This window comes from Daphnia pulex, chromosome 7 (genome assembly GCF_021134715.1).
Source record: "Daphnia pulex isolate KAP4 chromosome 7, ASM2113471v1".
Classification (NCBI taxonomy): Eukaryota; Metazoa; Arthropoda; class Branchiopoda; order Diplostraca; family Daphniidae; genus Daphnia; species Daphnia pulex.
The window spans coordinates 4,928,368-4,949,329 of NC_060023.1; the positions used below are offsets into that span (position 1 = coordinate 4,928,368).

General features: G+C 38.3%; 1 protein-coding gene across 1 annotated transcript; it reads right to left on the minus strand.

Annotated features, from left to right (window-relative positions):
* Positions 1–17,405: 17,405 nt before the first annotated feature.
* On the minus strand, positions 17,406–20,563 carry LOC124197817. The gene is made up of 9 exons (XM_046593368.1): positions 20,138–20,563; positions 19,772–19,996; positions 19,576–19,710; positions 19,312–19,507; positions 19,027–19,245; positions 18,831–18,962; positions 18,606–18,764; positions 18,273–18,464; positions 17,406–18,219 (listed from the first exon to the last, which is right to left on the minus strand). The coding sequence occupies exons 1-9, from the start codon at positions 20,293–20,295 to the stop codon at positions 17,497–17,499; spliced, it is 2,139 nt and encodes a 712-aa protein (XP_046449324.1). The 5' UTR covers positions 20,296–20,563; the 3' UTR covers positions 17,406–17,496.
* Between the last annotated feature and the right edge of the window lie 399 nt (positions 20,564–20,962).

A 20,962-nucleotide genomic window follows, 5' to 3' on the forward strand; every position in this document is an offset into this window, starting at 1 on the left:
TATGAACGAAAAAAAGTTCATACCATATATATATACTATATTTTCCGTTTTATCTTGTTGATCAAATTACGGTCTAGATCGAAAAAAACAAGGAAAATAAATATCTCGTTTGAAACTTTTTTCTGTTCATATTTTTTAAGTAGAAAGCTTCAGTAGAACTAATGCTGTTAACATAACATTTACTTAGCAATAAAAAATTCACACACTTTACCGAGTCTAGGTATTTCGTGTCCGTAGATTTCGGAATTGCACTGGTCCATGGAAAGCCTAACTCCGGGGGAACCAATTCCCCGAATTCCACTATTTATTTTATATGTTGGGATCTGGTATTTCGTGTGCTTATTTAGTGTACCGTGAACTGAAAAGAAAATATCGAATTATGGCTCTAATAATTGGCGTTGTTAGTTTTAAATGGCTCTGCCCTTAGATTTGTATATACAGTAATGAAGCTAATGAAGCAAGCTTTTTAATTTAACATTGTTAAATCAGGCAGCCGTCGAGGGTCTCAAAAGTGATTTAAATTCATAAATTCCATGAAACAGTTGAGACACTTGCACTGAGATATCCTGTATGTTTAACATACAGGAGGTGGAGGAGGGGTGGGGTAAATGAGTTAAGATTTGGAAGAACTTGCAACACAAACGGAAAGCATTCAGTCAATTTGTAACTGTGACATGTGTAGGGTTGTTTTTTCTCTATAACTAGGCCCATTCACGTGTTCATGCATCATGTCTAAACACAGTAAGTGCAGAAAAGACGTGATGCTATTTGATAATATCTCAATACCTCTGTATGAAATTGGGGACAAAAAGAAAAGGCCGGAGGAGGCTTACCTTCCAAAATCAGGTAATATTTTGTAAATGTTTTTTTAACGAATAGCCTACAGCGGATGTATTGTAAGAAAAAAATCACCAATTTAAATTTATGAAATCACATTGCCATTGGGCGTCTGTGACAGAGTCACGCCTTTTCAAAAATTGTTGATGGGTACTTGTGGCGTCAAGGATCAGGGGGAAAAATAAGATGGCCCTTCACAATGGAAAACCCTTTTACAAGTTTTATACTTTAAATTACGGATCAATCAGGGGGAGGAGGCTGAGGCGTTTATGAATGAATTCAACAAACGTTCCTACATACATGATGATTACCCCAATAAAGTGCTTGTTATTTATAATGGCGATGAAAAGGTGGTGAATAAAAACTATTCTCGCGGAAATTCAACTCATAAAGAAAAAAAACTGACAAGCCGTATTTTCCGACGGCACCATCTGTGTTAGAGATTACGAAAGCGAGGCCAAACGACGAGCCTTTCAAAGTTCACGGGTATATTTTGGATGCTGTACCCCCGTAGCAATTGAAATTCAAGCTGCTGAAGTATTTAGCAACATAGAACAAGATAGAAACTGCAAAAGATTTGCCCGTGAAAAAAAATCAATTAGTCACGATACCCAGTATAATGCCTCGGAAACGGGAATCGACACAAAGTTATTCCTCAGAAAAAAAATAATATTTCCACATCTTCACGCAGCTTGTTAACACCTTGGTTAAGTATCGTTCAAACTACAGTCTTTTTGAGCGTTTTACGTACTACGTATAGCGTTTTTACGCAACGAATTACGTTTGAGGAAACGACAAAGTTTTCACACACAACGCTTTACGTAGTACGTAATTCGTAAACACAAAACGGAGTCAAAACGAAGTCAAAACGTAACTACGTAAACATGATATTGATCTAATTTTTACGCAAGCATTACGTAGTGGAAATTTAGCCCGCTTGTCGTTATTCATTGTTTTTTTTAAGCATTATTGCTCCCGATGAGAACTTTCCCGTCGTGTTATACGCGACGTTGTGTTAAAGTGGATGGTTAAACCACGCATTTTTGGGGGATTTTGAGGCTGGAATATAAATTTTTTAAGAAAAAAAGGTAAGATAAAAAGGAAAAACCAGCCCAACCCCATCGTTCGCCGCCGATCGTTGGCCAACCGATTTGACAACAGTTATAAATTGGGGTTTTATGTATCGTGTTCAGGGGAATAATTAACATAAAAAAAATAATTTAAATGCAAAAGAAATTTAGTATTTAATGCATAGTTTTATTTTCTACTTCACCCACGAGCACTGAGGGCATTCACATCGGTAGAGGGGGGAGACGCGTTCAAGGATAGCCGCTGAAGGGGGGACTGAGCTACGGAAGAAAATAATGATAAAGCAAGCACGGAAATTCGTTCATTCAAATTAACAATAGTTGTAAATCAAAAACAACATTGGAAACAAATGAACTTTATAGTTAAGATCAAAGTGAACATGTTCAAGAAAAATTGTGGACGGAAAAAGAAAATCGAATACTGGATGGGCATCTTGGTACGTTATTAAACATTTAAAAATAGGCTAATAGTTACTCAGTAATATAGAGTGCATTCCGTTTTCGACCCAATGTAACATTTAAGATGCTAAATATATGTAAAAGAAATTCGTTCTTTTCAATAAAGCACGAAGAAGATGCTGAGACGGATGATGACGGCCCAGGCACTAGTGGTCAGCAACACGTACTATCTCTAGGTAATTCTCGTATTACTGTTATCGACGGCAATTTCCGTATGTTGCCAAAGGATGCTGCTATAAAAACAGGAGGTAAAAGAAAAGCTACCTTGCAATTTCTCCGTATGCCTGCCGTAAAGAAAAGGCATGTTATGGAATGAGCAACCGACGGTAACAACCTAGGTAAAAATTACAAACAATGAGTTTGTACGATCAATTAATTAAATATATTTTTTCAGACGACGTAAATGACGAAAAAGAAAGAGTGGTGGTTGCAATGAATACGGAGTCGACGACGACGACGATGTCGATGAAAGAGATTCCAAAAAATGGACTAATATTCAAACTGATTTACTTCTACATAGTTTCGTTCACTTCAAGACTCAATTTGATGCTCCCTATTGAAAAAATGAAGATACGGATCAATGTTTTATCTGTTTAATTATACATCACAAATTTTTCTTTTAATATGTTTGTATTAGTTATAAAAACAACATGCGATTGCCAGGATGGGAAAATCTATTGCGTCGTTTTCCAAGAAAATTGCCATTATGAAAATAACTTGTGTCCTTGTGGACCATGTGTCAGAAATGAACTATAATGGATCAAAGGAGAAGAAAATCGTTGAGCCTAAGAAGAAACAAGGAGAAAAACATTGGAGAAGAGAACTACTGGACATTGAAAACTACTGGGCATGAGGAAAGGGTTGTCACCCTAAAATCCATCGCGGATAGTCATTAAAAAAACAAACAACACTTCTGATCGTCTAACATCAGCTATCGAGAAAATAGCCGAAAAATAAATGTGCTGCAGTTTCATTTTCAATAAAAAGATATGACATCTTATAAAGTTTTTTATTTTTATCCAGTTCTTGTTTCGCCCATTCTATAGCCACAAAAAAACAGTAACACTTCAACACAAACTAAATTTCAACTTGTTTGCCTTTTCATGTCCTTCGTTGTGTTTGAATAATTCCTTCTTTTCTGCTGCGCATATTATACGTGATCTTGAGATTTAATTGATGAGAATTTATACGGGATCTTTGATCTTGCAGTTCCGTGTCCAGCATCCAAGATTCGATTGGTCACAAGAACTCTCTCAACTCTGAACCGCTGAAATCATCAATTAACAGTCGTCGAGTACGGATTAATTTGAATAAGTTTAAGTATAAATTGTTAAATTGTTTATCTGAGTCTAATGAATAAGAAATCAGATTTGAGTGCATTCCATGCAAATCACTGTAAAATATATTTTAATTGTATTTCTTTTCCTCTTAGCAGTTACGTTACCTAGATCACCTTCAATTGCATCTGCAAAAGCAAAAAATCAAAATAAAGCAATTGCGTGCAAAGTGGAGTTGGAAGCAATGCTTTTGAAACTTTTTCCGGATTCTTTTGGCTAGTAGCAGGTGCAGGCTAATCGATTCCCGGCAGGATTTCCGGGTCTGGCTGTCCTTTCCATAGGCTGGACTTAGTCTCATAGCCTTGATGTTACGTTAAAAAGACTGGGTCAAGTGAAAGGAGCAGACGACTCTGGCTTCACTGTGGAAAATACCGCATTGAATGCTTGAAAAATAATGAAAAAAAGAGCTACTCCTGAAGATTAACATTATAAAACAATGATTACCTTGCACATAGAAGCCTCGAAGTCCATCATGAATTCTTTCACTCTTAGATCCTTATCCACAATTCATGAACTAATCATGAATATAGAATGAAATATAGTATAAGAACTCAAAACGACTGTTTAACAGTAACAAACTATTACCACAAAAGAATGCAACAATAATCGAAATTTGGTTCTCCCAGTATTCAAACTATAGACTACAGTGTGTGGGAATGATTTTATAACCCATAGGCCATTCTTTGTATCCATCAGAAGAATGCTCTGACATTTTGCTAAACACTTAAATCCGTTATTAATTACGAGTCATTAAAAAATGGGCCTGAAGGACATTTAAAAAAAGGATGGCCTGAAAGACACGGGCTTGAATTTCACCCATTCCAAATCAATGATTTCCATAAAAAATGTGTGTAGATATAATTAAGGATTACAGCATTTTACTTCCACTTGCAAAAAAATGCCATCTTACAGCTTCCTTCTGGGGAAACAAAATTCGTCGTCTACTAAATTACATGTTGTGACAATTTGAAATTAATTGCTTTACATAATATACAAGAAAACGTTGTTGGAGAAACTTATTCACTAGCATGGAATACAATTTCCATAAAAGATCCCATAAAAGATTAGTATTTTATGGCATAATATGTTTTTGAGGGGTTTGTGGATTAGGATAAAGATTATGAGATTTCACTTATTTTAAGATTGTTAAAAACCGTATTCCTGTTATTCTATTAAGATGATGCTTTTTGAAATATGTTGTCTATTATTATAGAGAGGAGAGCAAAGAATTGACAATACAAGTTTTCCAACACCCTCCTTGGTCAGTCCGTCGCGCACTCTCTGGCAAATGGCCACTAGGATCATCTACTCGTCCTCAAACTGGTTCCACCAACTTTAGCCCCAACGATACCCTGAATTTTCCACCTTCAGTCAATGAACTCTCCATGAGAACCCGTGAATCTACAATGTTCACCGACGTGATGACAGCCGCATCAACGGGCTTCCGAGCCCCAGGGCGACCCTCATCCCCAGCGACTCAACTTTTATGTCCACCTCCTTCCGTCACTGATGACTTGAAACAGGAAGAAAGCGATGTCTCCCGCTCCAGTTTATTTTTCTATCAGTGGGTCTCACTAATTTAACATTTAACTTCCTGGGAAGAGTTGAACTTCTTTACTGATAACCTCGCCGGCGAGCGGCGCAGGGTCACGTTGAAGCCCGATAAATCCGCCCCTACTACCGGAAGGCTGTCCAACCAGCTACTCCACCTACTTGCAGCACTTCCCCCAAAGACGAAGTCAGGCCAGGCAACATCAGGGTATCCAGAAGAAGAACAAAGTCAAACGGTGGGATGCGGCCAGTAAGCTCCTCTCTTCAAACGCTACCCGAAGCTGGCCACCAGGAAGGTGCTAGAGTAATCTTGTAAGAGCTAAACGGGCTTAGTGGATACTGCAGCTTTGTTCCTGAGAGGGGCCTACAAACAACCATGCTCTCATCCTACTTCTATCCAGGAAGTCAGGGGTACCTACGACGACTGCCATTGGTCTCAGCCATCTGAAAAGGAAATGAGCTGTCTTGCTAGTTCTTCCTACAGACAGGAGATCACCTTTAAGTTGCAGAGGGCATCCAACACTGCTCCAGGGGCCGACGGTATCGAATTCAATAACATCCTATACCTGGATCCTGAGGTTCTACTTTACGGTGAGGTGTGGTAAAAATTGAAAAAGAGGAACCTTGCCATCTGTTGGCTGGACCTCGCCAACGCATTCGGGTCCCTCCCAAGAGACTTACCTCATTGTCTTTTCAGAGCCTTCCACTGCTGACCGCCCCTAACGACATCCTTTCGGACATCTGCCTGAACAACACCTTTTTGTTCGTCGTTGGCCAAGAGCTTTTTCCAATACATCCGACATCCGACGTCCGCCAAGGTGGAGAGTTGCGTCAGCTCGATAATTTGTAAGTGCAGAGGAAGGGGAAGGAAAGCACTAACTACATGCCCTCATGGGCACTCAGCACACTTTCCACCCCACTAGGGACCTACCGGAAAAGTTGACGAAGGTTGCAAACTCAGATCTGACCCCATGGCAGAAACTCGAAATCTTCCACGTCACCCTGTTGCCTTTCCTGTCGCAGCGCTTGGCCACTGGACGTGTCTTCCATGATTTACTAGAGGAATTTGATACCCGTTGCGACGAATTCTCTCGGCTGGTAAATAACGTCCCTCACATGGCTCATAATGCCTTCCTCCTTTCTGATCGCAGAGCTGGTGGATTCGAAGCTTCTCAATTAAAGAATGACGCTGAAATTTTGATCATTGCCAGGGACATCTTACTTCTTGAAAGTCATGACTTGGTCGTCCGGACCGACTTGGCCGACTTGCCTAGAACATCACAAAGGATTCACTGGTAAGCAAACTCATCCACTGCCAATCTCCGATTTCCTTTCGGGATTCGTAAAGGGTGGGCTCCAAGCCACCCGCTATCACAAGGCCGGTACCAACATTTGGTAACGAACTTAAAAAGCTACACGTCAACTTGACGCCAAGATTAAAGTATCCAGCGATGAATTGCAATCAAAAGTGATAGATGAAGACGTATCCTGTGGGTTTGAAAAAGTTGTAAGGGGTCTCCGAACTGTCATCAAGAAGCGTTGGACCATCTCTCTGACAATAGCCCATCCCGTCTCGACATTCTTTAACTCTTTGGCATATATTTAAGCGTGCAAGAGCATAGAACATATAAAAGATAAGCAAAACTACTCAGTAATCGCCTACTCTCTATTATTCAATTATGGTTTACTAGTTGAATAGTATAATTTTTTTTATAAAATACTGTTTCTACAAAAAACTGTGTTTGGCAGTGTGGCGATAAAAAATAATATATTTTTAGCGAAGATTTACTGTGGCTTTTTCGATCTATTTTGACAAAGAAGCAAGACGGTGTTATCCAAGAGGCCAGAGACTTGAGATGAAGAAGCCAACCCTCATGAGTTGACTAGTAAAGAAGCTAGCACCAAGAAGCCAAAGGGGAAGTGGCTTCTTGACTATGGACCGGTGGAAGGACGAATATGTTTGATGGAATTTTTCGGGAACAGATCAACACTTTTGAGATAACCTACAAGCTCAGTTTCTTCTTTGAAAGGTAATATATAACAATAAAAAATATAGAAATACAATTGCCAAAGGGGAAGTGGCTTCTTGACTATGGACTGGTGGAAGGACGAATATGTTTGATGGAATTTTTCGGGAACAGATCAACACTTTTGAGATAACCTACAAGCTCAGTTTCTTCTTTGAAAGGTAATATATAACAATAAAAAATATAGAAATACAATTGCCAAAGGGGAAGTGGCTTCTTGACTATGGACCGGTGGAAGGACGAATATGTTTGATGGAATTTTTCGGGAACAGATCAACACTTTTGAGATAACCTACAAGCTCAGTTTCTTCTTTGAAAGGTAATATATAACAATAAAAAATATAGAAATACAATTAAGTGACATGGTGACGATATGTTAACTAATAGAGTCTGTTTTTTAAAGTTTGTATCCTCCAATACAGCTGACAAACGAGGGATTTTCACCAACTACAAATAAACTGGAACCAGAGATAAGGAGATGGCCAACTCAATGGGAGAGCCAGCAGACGACGCCAACCCGTTCTGAACCCACCCTAAAACTATATCCCTACCACTCTTTGTGCTTCACCAGCGCTACGCTAGCGCCTCTACCGACCGGGCCCCGTAACATTGTTGGTAACGCAATTCCCCTACGCAACACAATTCCCCAATGACTAAACTATCCACTTCATCTTTTTTAAAGGTCGCCGCCGTTGCTGAAAATGACGTATGCTGATCAGGTCTGATACAATTGTGTTTTACAGAAAATTGTATAAATGTTGTGTGTTTTACAAATCGCAGCAAAAGCATGTTTTCAGATACGAAACTTATCTGTTTTATCTCTCTAAAACAGATTTCTGATTTCGAACTGTATTACAAACCACATCTGTTTTCACCCTATAAAATTGAACACTGGTTTGATTTTGCATTCCAGCTTTGTCACAATTCTGTATTCACCACGTAAAATTTAAAAACTATTTTCTCTCTGTTGTTACAGTTTCATTTTTAAATTTCTGTTTTGATTATTTAAAACCGAATGGCTTTTTATTCCAGGTCTGTTTTAAAGAAGCTGTAAAACAAATAAACAGACATGAAACACGAGTCGGTGTGCTACGTGGGGTTTGTTCATAGGGGGTTTTGTCAATTTTTGCCAGGAATTAAAGCCGTCGAGGAAGTTATAATCCACTGAGTTGACAAACTCTTCCCTATCCAACGGTATCATGAAAGCCAATGGTATTTTAATTTTTGAAAGCCAAAAGTATTTTAACTGAAATTAGCTCAGCTTAATTTGTCTTAAAAGCAGCAGTTGGCTGGAACTCCAGTGCCACAGATGATTATTTATCTGCGACAGTAGATTGCATTGGCAGCGATTTGGGTTCTAGAATCAGCTTGCATCGTTATCGATGAATTTCCAGCTGGGGTCGCTTAGGGTGTTTCATTTTACAAAAAATTATTATTTCCGAGCTAGGGATCTGGATTGGGTTGTTAAATTATACGAATAGTAATATTCTGAAAAAAAATAGATTTTTTAAAAAATATTTGGATCCCGCAAACTACAATTTGGTGGGGAAATAAAAATAAAGTTTCATAACACGGGTTCAACAAATAATTTCTTACAGGGGTTTCAGTAACTGCTTGCTAATGCCCTCATATCTGCACCAACAATTTTAGAGAAATATTTTAGCATGGATAGCGCACAAAAGTAAAATAACTTAACATTCTGAAAAATAAGCTCATTTTATTGATTAAGCACGAATAAGAATGACTTACATATTTGGAACGCTTGTCTTATTGAAAAGCTTAAAGTGCGCTTAATGTTGCTCCATAACTTGAAGTAAATAATGCTGCTTCTCCGTATTTTCTACTGAATCCTTGAAGTCTGATATTAATTTAAACCCCCTTTCACACAGTTGTTAAAAAATGCTAGTCCCCTTGTAATAGTCTTCATTTTCTGATACCCCGTCACTCCAATATTTTTCTGGTAGCTTATTCCATTCTAACATTTCATCTTTGATTTAGAAGGTGAAAAAACAGCCAACTTTTTGGACCCAAGAGCAATAATAATGTATCCGGATATTGTTTCTGGATTTGTTTTTGGGAATTTGGTTCGCACGAGGAATTTTGTAGTTAAGAGTAGTTTGTTTGTTAGAGTTAGTGTATTAGGTATGACTTTTGACTGCTAATGCTAGTCTTAGAGTAGCCGGTAGTTAGACAAAACGACAACCTCTTCTGTAAAGTACCAGGGATAATTTTAAATATATTCAATCACTACTTGTGCTGTTTTTTCGTTTTCTCCTTTGCAGAGAGAGTTTCATATGGCGAACATAGTTAATATCCACTGAGAGGGAAATAGAGTACGCTCATTTCCAAAAATAACGATAAAGGCCAAAGTGCGAAACAACGCACCTGCGAAACGTCATGTGCTGTGTCTTGCTGCTATTTCATGGATTGAGTCCTAGGAAGTTGCGCAGGTTGTGTTCCATGTAGTGAGATGTGAAGTTATTGTTGATTCTTTCTAGCTCGAGTGCAGGACATTCCAGGAAGACATGTACTGTTGACTTATCTTCCTCTTCGCGGTATTGGCAGGCGGAGTCTAGTTGGCTGTTGAAACGACCAAGATTGGCTTTAAGCCTATTGTGTCCTGTTCTAAGTTTGAACAAGATTCTTGTGATGCTACGGAACTTGTGGGAGTACCGTTTCAGCATACCTATTTTTGTTCTTGTGTGGGTATTGTCTTTATCTCTTCCTTTGTAAAGTTCAGTAATGTTTAGTTTTTTTAGGTATTCTTTGAATACCACTGCTTGTTCAGCTGAGAAGAGTTGATGCTATAGGATTCTGCTTGGAATTAGTTGGTTACTTTCTTCTGATGCTAATCAGTCTGCCACTTGATTGCCTGGGATTGCTACGTGGCTTGGGATTCAATATAGATTGACTTTGCTGCCTGTTGACTTTAAGTTATCTGCTGTGGTGAGTATGACATTTATGATGGATTGTTTTTATTTCTTTTTTTGGAGATTCGATTGATTGGATAACAGATATGGAGTCGGAAAAAATTTGTTAGTTTGTCACTTGATCGTCTAGATGGTATATTAGTTCCATTGATCTGATGATGGCTTCGGCTTCAGCTGTGTAGACCAATCAGTTTCTTGAGAATCGCCTATTCGCCTCCTCGATATCCAGGCTTGTGATTGTTACTGCAATGGTGGTTCTTTCATTGGATTTGTTGACTGGCCCGTCAGTGTAGGCAATGGTGGTTGTTTTAAAGTGATTGTGCTTCATCTCGTTGAAGAGTGCTCGTGATTCAGTTGGGTTTTTCATTGCCATTTGTTTTGAGAGTGGAAAGTATTTGATTGCGATAGGTCTTTACAGGGTTTCTACAGGGTGGCCTTTCTTGTAGGTGGGTCGTAGTGTTAAGATTGTTTTATGGGGGTTCGAAACAAATTGGTGAAATGAAAAAAAAATGCGCGGCCCCTTTATCTACATTTTCCTGCTCTCTGGAACTGGCGCCAACTGTAACAACTTCGCCGGCTGAAAAATAACGCGTTTGCCGTGCATTCCATATGGCGCTTCTCAAAAAGGGTCTTGTTTTTTTTTAAATCATAAAACACTTTCCTTTTATTTGTTAGGTACGATAAGGTGTACGATTAGGTACGATTATTTAGCCTTACGTAATGCTTATAAATGTGTTAGGTGGTGGCCCTTTAGGTGAGGATGGTATATTGTGCCCAATTTATCAAAATTATTACGAGGAAGTTTTGGGCTTGGACAACCCCGCAGTATCTGCAACAGCAATCCCAGTGAGAATTCTAAATATTCCCATCAATAAATTTTTTAATTGTAACACATGTTTTCAATTACAGGGTGCTATTAACACCGATGAATTAACTGTTGTTGCCAACAACGCTGTTCTTTAACAACAAATCGTTTTGGCCATCACTGGACGGTCTGATCAACCAACCGAAGAAGTTATATCAAATGAAACCTTAATGGTATCGTCTGAGAATAATCAACTCGTGGCTACGCATTACTCTGAAGATCAGTATTACGTCATGGAGCAAAGTGGTTCCTCAGCAGGAAGCCCAATACCCCGTACTACATTGGCGAGATTGGAAATTGAATGTGGGCGTGCCATCAATATGGACAAAGGAAAAAAAATGAAGAAAAAGAGTATAGTCGCCGAACGGGCACTTCAATATACAAGTAGTTCATCAATCAGCAGACCAAGCACACCATTAACATCACACTCGTCGCCAGAACCACAGGACGCATTTAATGTTTTGAAAGAAAAAAGAGTTTCCTCAACCCTTCGTCAAGTGATGAAGAAAACCAAATACTCCCTTTGTGATTTGGAAGAAACTACTGCCCAGAGTCGACTGACTGAACAACGATTGAAGGTCCTATCATCGGCCATGGATGTCCGTTAAAAGCTGAAAGATCCAGTTTTAAGGGATGAACTCCATGAGGATTTGATTGATTTATTGTACAATTTGAAAGAAAATGTATAAGTCTACAGTTTGAGTATTGTAATTACAATATGTTTCATGGATTCATGGAAATAAAAACAATTAACGAGAAAATATCAGTCTTGCCACTCCGTCTCTTTTAATATGTCCCAGTCGTCGCAATTCTGCATCTTTATTTGTAGGATTTCCAATCGGTCTTGCGTGTAATCCCTGCATGTCTTCTTCATCTGCATCATCATCAACAAAATCAACATCGACGCCTCAGTCGTCATCAAGTGGCATATTTAAGTCAATAGCCAAATTATGCAAGACACAACAAGCCACAATCACCCAAGATACTTTTGTGGGACTCATTCGAATTTCAGAGTGCAATACATGGAATCTTTTTTTTAGAATACCAAATGATCGTTCAATAGTGCAGCGCGTTGTTTCATGAGCCCGGTTAAATCTTATCTTATATCCTTCTACTGGATCAGTATAAGGAACAAACAGAAATGGAGTATTTGAGTATTCACTATCACTTAACAAAATGCTGCTGCCAAAAAAACCCGATTAAATTTTTTTCCCGATTGTACTGCCCTTAAAAATAGATGAATCGTGACACGATCCAGGTTTTGTAGCACAAACACTCAAATATTTGTGACGGGCATCACATATTGCTTGCACATTGATTGAATGGTAGTTTTTACGATTCACATATGCTTTTTCGTGCAATATTGGATGTTGAATCCGAATATGAGTTCCGCCAATGGAACCAATGATGCCTGGAATACGGGCTATTTCTGCATACTCGCGTTTAAACTATATATTTAACAAAATTTTACTAACATATAAACTTAGAAATTTAAAATGTTTTCTCACGTCATTAAGGTTATCGGGGATTCGAATATGATTCGGTGATATAAGGCATAAGGCTAGGGATACTGCAGAAATGGACGTGAAACAGACGATTGGCTGTATCGAAGAACATTTCCTATTACAGTTTTGAATGTTCCAGTTGCATAGAATTGTAATGCAATCAGTACCATGTCAAGTCTGCTGTCTTTCTTTTCGGTAAAATGTCTGTTACCAGTGCTATTAAATATTACAGTTATGGTAGGAATATTCAATATACAACAATTCATGTTCAATTTATACCTGTTAAATATTCTATTGAAGGTCTATCGAATCTAAATATCCTCATTAACTTTTCTGCGTAGAAATAACTTAAAATATCTTTCCGTGTTTGGTAAAATGGGATAAGATGGCGTTTTTTTGCACTGCGTTCATCAGCTCTTTCTGAATTAGCACTTTCTGTTGAGGAATCGTCAACATTGTCTGTTAAATTATCTAAATCTTCTAAAAACTCATCAATTACGTCAGTATGATCCGCCATTCTGTAAATAAAAACAAAAACACTGCCCATTTCCCCCACAAACTTGAGCTATAAGTCAGTTTCAAGGCACCTAGGAAGGTACCTTGAGATTTCGGAGACTTAACTAAGTTTGGGGATTCGAGTTTTGCGTTTTCAAGTCAAAGTTTTCAACTTGACTTGAGATTTTTGTGTTCGGAATCCTACTTTGGTGAAAGTCTGAAAAAACTTGCAAGTCAAGTCGGAAAACGACCTAAGTCATGTCCAAGTCAAGTAAAAAAGGACGTTCGGAATTCGACCCCTCAGGAGTTGATGGTTATGAAGGTAAAATTGGTTCTCTCAGTTAGTCATTGTTTTTTTGCTGTTTCTGAACACACCTTTCTCTATTGACACTTCGAATGTTGTCACTATTCTATAGATATGTATCTTAGGTTCTCGTGTACCCGTACACAATTATACAACACAAATGCACTATTATGCTAATTTTTAAACTAAAAAGTAGGTATCCTAGCGAAGTAATACTTATTTAAATATTTAATTATTCTATAAATTATATATAGTGACTGTACCTTAATTGATCATGTTGTGTAAAATAACTACCCTTCTAGCTCTGAGAGTATCTGTGATAAGCTCCAGCTCATTAGCACCTACCAGCTTTGCAGGCAGTTTGCATGGTCTGGTTCTATGAAAACCCGTCAACACACAACGAAATAATTCACTGCAGTCTTTCCCCTTAACTATGTGTGAGGATTCCGATACGTATCCGAAAACACGTTTTCTGTCTTACATCAATGGTATAGAAAACATTCGGCTGAAAGTGCATGACGGACAATTGTTTACTATCATCTCACTACCTTACGGTGAAAATAATGCGACATTAAAATTTTCGCCAAAATGTCCAATCAACACAAAGAATATTTATTCGAAAGTATAATCCACTTTGAATAAATCAAGTAATTTTTACAAACAAGCGTGATTAGCAGTCTCGCTATCTAACACTACGATTCAAGTTCAAATCCGATAAAATAACGACAAATTGAATCCAAGTTCACATCGAACATGATAAGTATGAAAAGTATTCGTGACTAAAAATAACATACACCAATGTCTAATCAATAAAATAAATTTTATTCTGAAGTATGATCCAGGTTATAAAGTCAATTACTGGAATAAAACTGTAAATAGTGCAGCATAGTGGTTTGCAGTTTCCTTTATACACAATTATGATAGAAGTTCGAATCCAACAAAAAAGCCAATTGAAATCAAGTTCAATTGTTCTGTTTAATTCTGGATTTAACAAGAAACAATAAATCAAATAAAGCAAGAACAATAAATCAAATAAAACAAGAACAATGTAATGTTAATTAACAGCATATGGCAAAGCCAATTAACAAGTTCTATACCACTTGTTGATGCGTTAACCATGTGTGTATGCCTAATTACTTTAACATGCATGGCTACTATCAGTTAAGACATCTTCAGGAGCCCCGTATATAAACCGGGAGTTCTATCCATTTGTTGGTCGCTTGTACGGTCGCTTGTGAGTCGCTTGTAGTAGTATCACAGTTGTCGTCGTGATTGTCATTCATCATCGCTTTGGGCTACCTAATACACTGTGTTAGTCAAACCTGTCGTTTACTCCAACTTTTACTGTGATAAGCGATCATCACAACAATAAATCAATAATAAATAAAAAAAAACACAGGGATAACAAAAACGGAAAACGAAAGCAAACACAAAAACACCCGAATAGAAAAAATAAAACAAATTATTTGTTTCTGCCAAACATTCGCACGGCTTCCAAACATGCGAACGAGGCAAGTTCCATTCAGCCAGTGCCTCATTCCACAAAATGTTTCCAAAGTTGCCTAGACACTGCAAACAACCATACAAAATACAGAAAAATTAAAATCAAATAAAACTTATTGTTTTGCTTCTTTCGGCGATAACCATTTCAGGAGGGAGAAGAAACGGGAAGGCCACGTCTAACAAAAAAAACATATCACCGTACGATTCCGTTTTAGGCAATACAATCGCACGATTGATCAAAGTCTCAACATCAGCTGTATCTACTTGAATGCAATAATAGCCAACATCAGCTTGCAAGCAAAAGTAATCTTAAATCCACTTGCCTGAAAATATATGAGAAAATCTTGAGATGAGAAAATGTGAGCGATGACATTGAAGACATTTAATTTACATGGTGAAGTGGCAGGGGGAGAAACGGCCCTTTCTTCTTCTTGGATATCTCAAATGGCCCCTTCTTCAACGAAATCTTCATTGTCTTCTGACTCTTCCTTGTTTTCTTCTTCATTTCCAATAGCTATTCATTTGCTGTGGCTCATCATGATGAGCCTGTAATGGAACGCCGTTAACGTCGGGAATTACTCCAGCTTCATATAGGCGTGAAGAAAATTCGAGGTACGCGCCTCGTTTCGTGCATCTTGTTTTCTTGACCCCCATGAATCCTGATAAATAGCTGCAATAACTAAAGAAAGATAAAAAGAGAGTTAAATAAGAAATACAATTAAATTTATTCATTTTAACTTACAGTGTCCCCTTTTGTTGTAGTACTGGGGTTCGTTAAGTTTGCACACAGTCAAACTCCCAATAGACGTTGCCAAAAGTCACGTGACGCCACATTTTACCCAATAAGATGATGCCTTGAGTACTCTCGACCATGCCTACTCTCGACATGGCACGGAAAGTGTGGTTGACAAAGCCAGGGGTATGGAGAGATCCCCATACCTTTCTCTCCATACCCCTGACAAAGCTGCCTTGTCCCAGCAAATTGCGCAGACGCGCCAAATTGTAACAGACTATGTCCATGGTAGAAGAGGGGATGGTATGTTCACGTACTAGAATTTTCCCATAAGGCTAGATCCTCGGTTTTTCAGGGGTTTTTTTCAAGTTCTTTGCCACGGTAAATGGTGCTGCCACCAAGCGAAGCGTTACTGAATCGTGTTTCTTGAATTTTGCTTCCAGAAACGGGTAATGGTTAGCAATTTTTGGGTTTTTGAAAGGAATTGGAAGGCAAGATGGAAGAGCCACGAGCTACAATGAGTGGCGACACATGTTCAAATCAACTTTCATATTTTTTTTATTTTCGTTTTTTTCGATATTTTAAAAGCGAAATTGATAGAATACCTAGATTCTGTAAAAAATACGAGTTTTTTCACATTTTTAAACAAAATCCAAATTATTTTCTTTCGCAAGGACTTAGAAAAAAAACGTGTTCAGACATTCAGTACCTACCAGAAGTTTGGAAACGCGGAGAGAAGCGTAAATAGCCGATTTTCGCCGCCTTCCCAAAAATCGGGTTTTTGACGGAATGTAGTGTAGTAATGTAGTACTTGATTTCCATAGTAGAAAATAGAATATAGACAAAGGAAATCAAAGTTAGAAAAACAATCAGATATTTATAAGCGAGATGAATATTAATTGAAGGCTATGAATAACACATTTTGCAAAATGGCAACTGTGATAATAAAAAAAAATGTGTCCCTTGGCGCGTTGCTGGATTAATAAATATTAATAATAGGCAATTTATTTTATTTTTTAAAATGTGGCAACATTGAAAATGTCTGCAATCTATCATTGTCTTAATCGAGTTCCGGAGTGTTCGGCGACTCTTGGCGCTTGCAGAAATATTGCCCAGAAAAGCTGAGCAATTACATTGTAAGGCAACCATAAATCTAACTGATAATGTGTGTGAGAGTAATAATTGTTGTCAAAAAAAGAGAGATAAAAGGAAAAAAAATTGTAAAAAAATTCTAAGTCCGAATAATTCGGAACAACAAGATCGTCCTCTGTCCAATTAGGGACTAAGAATAATTAAAAAATAACTAAATAAAGAGTAAGAATATACACTGACAGGGTCTTGTTATTATTAATTTACAAAATTATTACAATTATATACTGCTTTTAGATAACATAAGGGAATGAAAGAAGTTACGAGGAAAATACTACTAAAATATCCTTGCCAGTAAATAACGTTAAAAACAGAAATAAAGGGTACGCAGACGGTGGAACTCCTGTTCTTGTTAATCTCCTGTCCATTTAGATCTCCTGGACAATATTTCTCCCAGAATTTTTTTTTTCGAAATTCCAGGACAATAGAACTCCATTAAAATTAAAATCACTCTAAATTCTAGACAATAGATTCCCCTGAATAATATTACTTAAAAAATATTAGACAGTAGTTTATTCGCTAAAAATTATATTAAATTATATTAAATTAATTGACAATAGATCTCCTAGACAATAGATCTCCTAGACAATACATCTCCTAGAGAGCTAAAATTAAAACGAGTTCACTAGATTGTCAAAATTGTGTAATGTTACGTTGGTACGTAATAAAAAAGAGTCAACAGCAATGTAAATGAAAAAATTTAAACAGAAACATCAAGGCAAAAAAAATATTTGCACAGCTTCAATAGGGGTCCGGCAAACTGGACAGGGGGATCGTAGAGGAAGACGATTTGTGCAGCTATCGCAAAAAGGATGGCCACAATTAAGAACTCGATTTATGGGATTTATTAAACAAACTTTGCAAAAAAGCGCAACAGCATTTGCCACCGGTTCACCTCGATCTCTTCGTGGTGGCCGTCCAACTGGGCGACGAGGAGCATCAGCCCCCGGTTCACCTCGATCTCTTCGTGGCGGCCGTCCAACTGGGCGACGAGGAGCATCAGCCTCCGGTTCACCTCGATCTCTTCGTGGCGGCCGTCCAACTGGGCGACGAGGAGCATCAGCCTCCGGTTCACCTCGATCTCTTCGTGGTGGCCGTCCAACTGGGCGACGAGGAGCATCAGCCTCCGGTTCACCTCGATCTCTTCGTGGTGGCCGTCCAACTGGGCGACGAGGAGCATCAGCCTCCGGTTCACCTCGATCTCTTCGTGGTGGCCGTCCAACTGGGCGACGAGGAGCATCAGCCCCCGGTTCACCTCGATCTCTTCGTGGCGGCCGTCCAACTGGGCGACGAGGAGCATCAGCCTCCGGTTCACCTTGATCTCTTCGGAGTGCTCCGGCTCTTGTTCGAACCTGTTGCCTTCCATCGCCCTGCAAACGGGCCAATCTACGTTGTCGACGAGGTGCAGGTGCTTCCAGTACATTTTCTGGCAAACCCTATGTATAAAACTAATTTAGGAAAGGAATACGAAAAAAACAAAAAACTGTACCTCGTCGTAAGGTTCAAAAGATACAGAAGACATCATCAAAAATTCGTAAATGGTTATTAAGTTTTGACTAAGATCTCTTGCTCTTCCCAAAATTTGCTCATCCCGTACGATGTATCGATTTGGCGTTGGGCGACGAATTTCCCCACCACGACTAGCGACCAGAAAATCCCGCCTTGCAGTTTCCTCACATTCCTGCAAATGGTCTATAAATGATTTGATAAATCAGGTGGCCACACACAAAATAGAACTATTGGATCAATTACATATAAAAGCCCAGAAATTTTGTCTGTGTCCATGACAACGGACATTAAACCATCTATTCCAGTTTTCTACCTCGTTGTTTGTACGAGACTTATCACCGTTTACGCTGAAACGTGCTGGAGTCTGACGAACAAGCCAGTATCCGGCCCAGTATACATAGAGACGTTGAACAGCATCTTGTATTTCTTGGCTTTCTAGTTGCAAGTCGGCCGCATTTTCTTGCTGAATTGCCTGAAAAAAAACAAAGCAATCAACAAAAGGAAAGTTAAAACTAGCAAATTACAAAACTGCTTGTACCATAAACCCGGCATATATTTGTTCTGCGGGTAAAAGAGCCAAAGAAATTATCAATTTTATGATGCGTTTCACAACTGGACTTGTTCTATATGATCTAGCCAAGCCCTCGTCACAGGCTCTTCTATAGATTGCCTGAAATACAAACAATTTTAATAAGATACAAACAAGAGTCAAATTTTGAAATATTAAAACTGACCTGCCCGTAATGAAACCAACACCCTCTGGCTCGTGCACCAGGAAATGCATTGTGTAGCGCCCTTAGTATGCCTTCTTCAAAATCTGATATCAGGCGTTCCGCACAGTTACCTTCTCTGTCTGGATCTATTTCCTGAAGAGTATCGAGGATTTTCTCCATCACAGCGTTGTAAAGATCCAGAGACTTTTCACTCATTAAAACGAAGGCAACTGGAAAGGACTTTATGCAAAATGTTTGAAATGAAAAAAAAAAAAGTCTTAGAAGTAATAAAACTAAAATTATAACCTTTTTATATGCTTTAAAGTGGAGAGTAAATAGCTGGTAAAACAAGTTAGGCACAGTCTTAAATGTTCCATCTGCTTGAATTTGCTTTGTTGTTCGCAGTTGAGTAAGTAGAGTAATAGATAGGAAGATGAATGCCGTACCGGTTGCCGTGGAGACGCGAGCCTTAAAAAAGTCGGATGACCCGTCTAATGTTTTTCTTTTAAAACAGTAGGCAAAGGTGAGCATAAGATCACGAGAGAAACTAAAATGAAATGTTATATTCACGAATAATGAGGATGTTCACGAATCAATTCTTCGGCCTCGTCAAAACTGGTTGGATTGGGTGGCTTCCGTTCTTGCTGAGCTCTATACATACGCTTTTCTAGGGCAGCATTATATCCAATGGAAACATCTGGAAAGCTAAAAAATTTGATATTGTTATGATAAATTGGAGTAAACAGTCACAAGAAAGTCAACATACTCTCGTCGAGTTTCCTCGAAAATAGATTTCAACTCGCCAGGTGCTCTTTGAAGACCAGCCCTTCGACAGCACTCGTTTACAAAGGAAATACGGCCAATTTCATCGTCTTCAATGGGGTGGGTGTGATGTGTGCCAGAAATGCGATACACACCATCTTTGTAAACTAGCCTGGCCCCACAATGAAATTCTTTGTGCTTTCGGCATTTATAATTCACTGAATGGGTACTACAAACATAACAAGCACAGAAGAATTAACACTACATCTTTGGAAAGTAGCATGCACCCACAACGATATTACTTGGCTTTCGGCATTTATAATTCACTGAATGTCTAATAAAAATATAGCAAACACAGAAACCAACGTACCAGCGTTTAGCAAGGTGAAATAGGTAGTGGCCTGTTGAGTAGAGTGTCCCGTTTTTCTTTTCACCTTGCATTCGATTAACGGTGACAATTGTTCCAATACTTCTAGAATACTCTTCTTCAGAGTTAGAAATTGCATCAGAATCATCACTAATTTCCATTTCCGATTGTAAATGTCTGTGTCTCTGAAACACTAAGTGAAACTAACAGCAGCAGATGTGAAATGACAGAAATAAACGAGATTGGGAAAGGTAAAGGCAGGGATTTTCTTCGCCTTTATAGTATTCCCGCTTATAGAGTGGGATGGGTAGAGGCTTGGATTTTCTTCACTTTATTGTATTCCCGCTTATTGGGAATAGGTTGGGGTTTGTTACGCCTCGTCATATTAAGAAGACTTTTTAAGCGCCCTACCTTACGAAAATCCAAGCCTTTGCCATTTGCACTGTTGCAATGTCTATTGTCTAGGAGATCTAATGTCTAGGAGATCTAATGTCTAGGAGATCTATTGTCAATTAATTTAATTTAATTTAATTTAATTTTAAGCGAATAAACTACTGTCTATTATTTTTTAAATAATATTATTCGGAGGAATCTATTGTCTAGAATTTAGAGTAATTTTAATTTTAATGGAGTTCTATTGTCCTGGAATTTCGAAAAAAAAATTCTGGGAGAAATATTGTCCAGGAGATCTATATGGACAGGAGATTAACAAGAACAGGAGTTCCAGTGTCTCGTTCCCAAATAAAGAAATATAGGGAAAATTGTTTCAAACATGTCTACTAGTGGAAAAGTTTTCAACTGGTAAACAACTTGTTTTTAATTTTTACG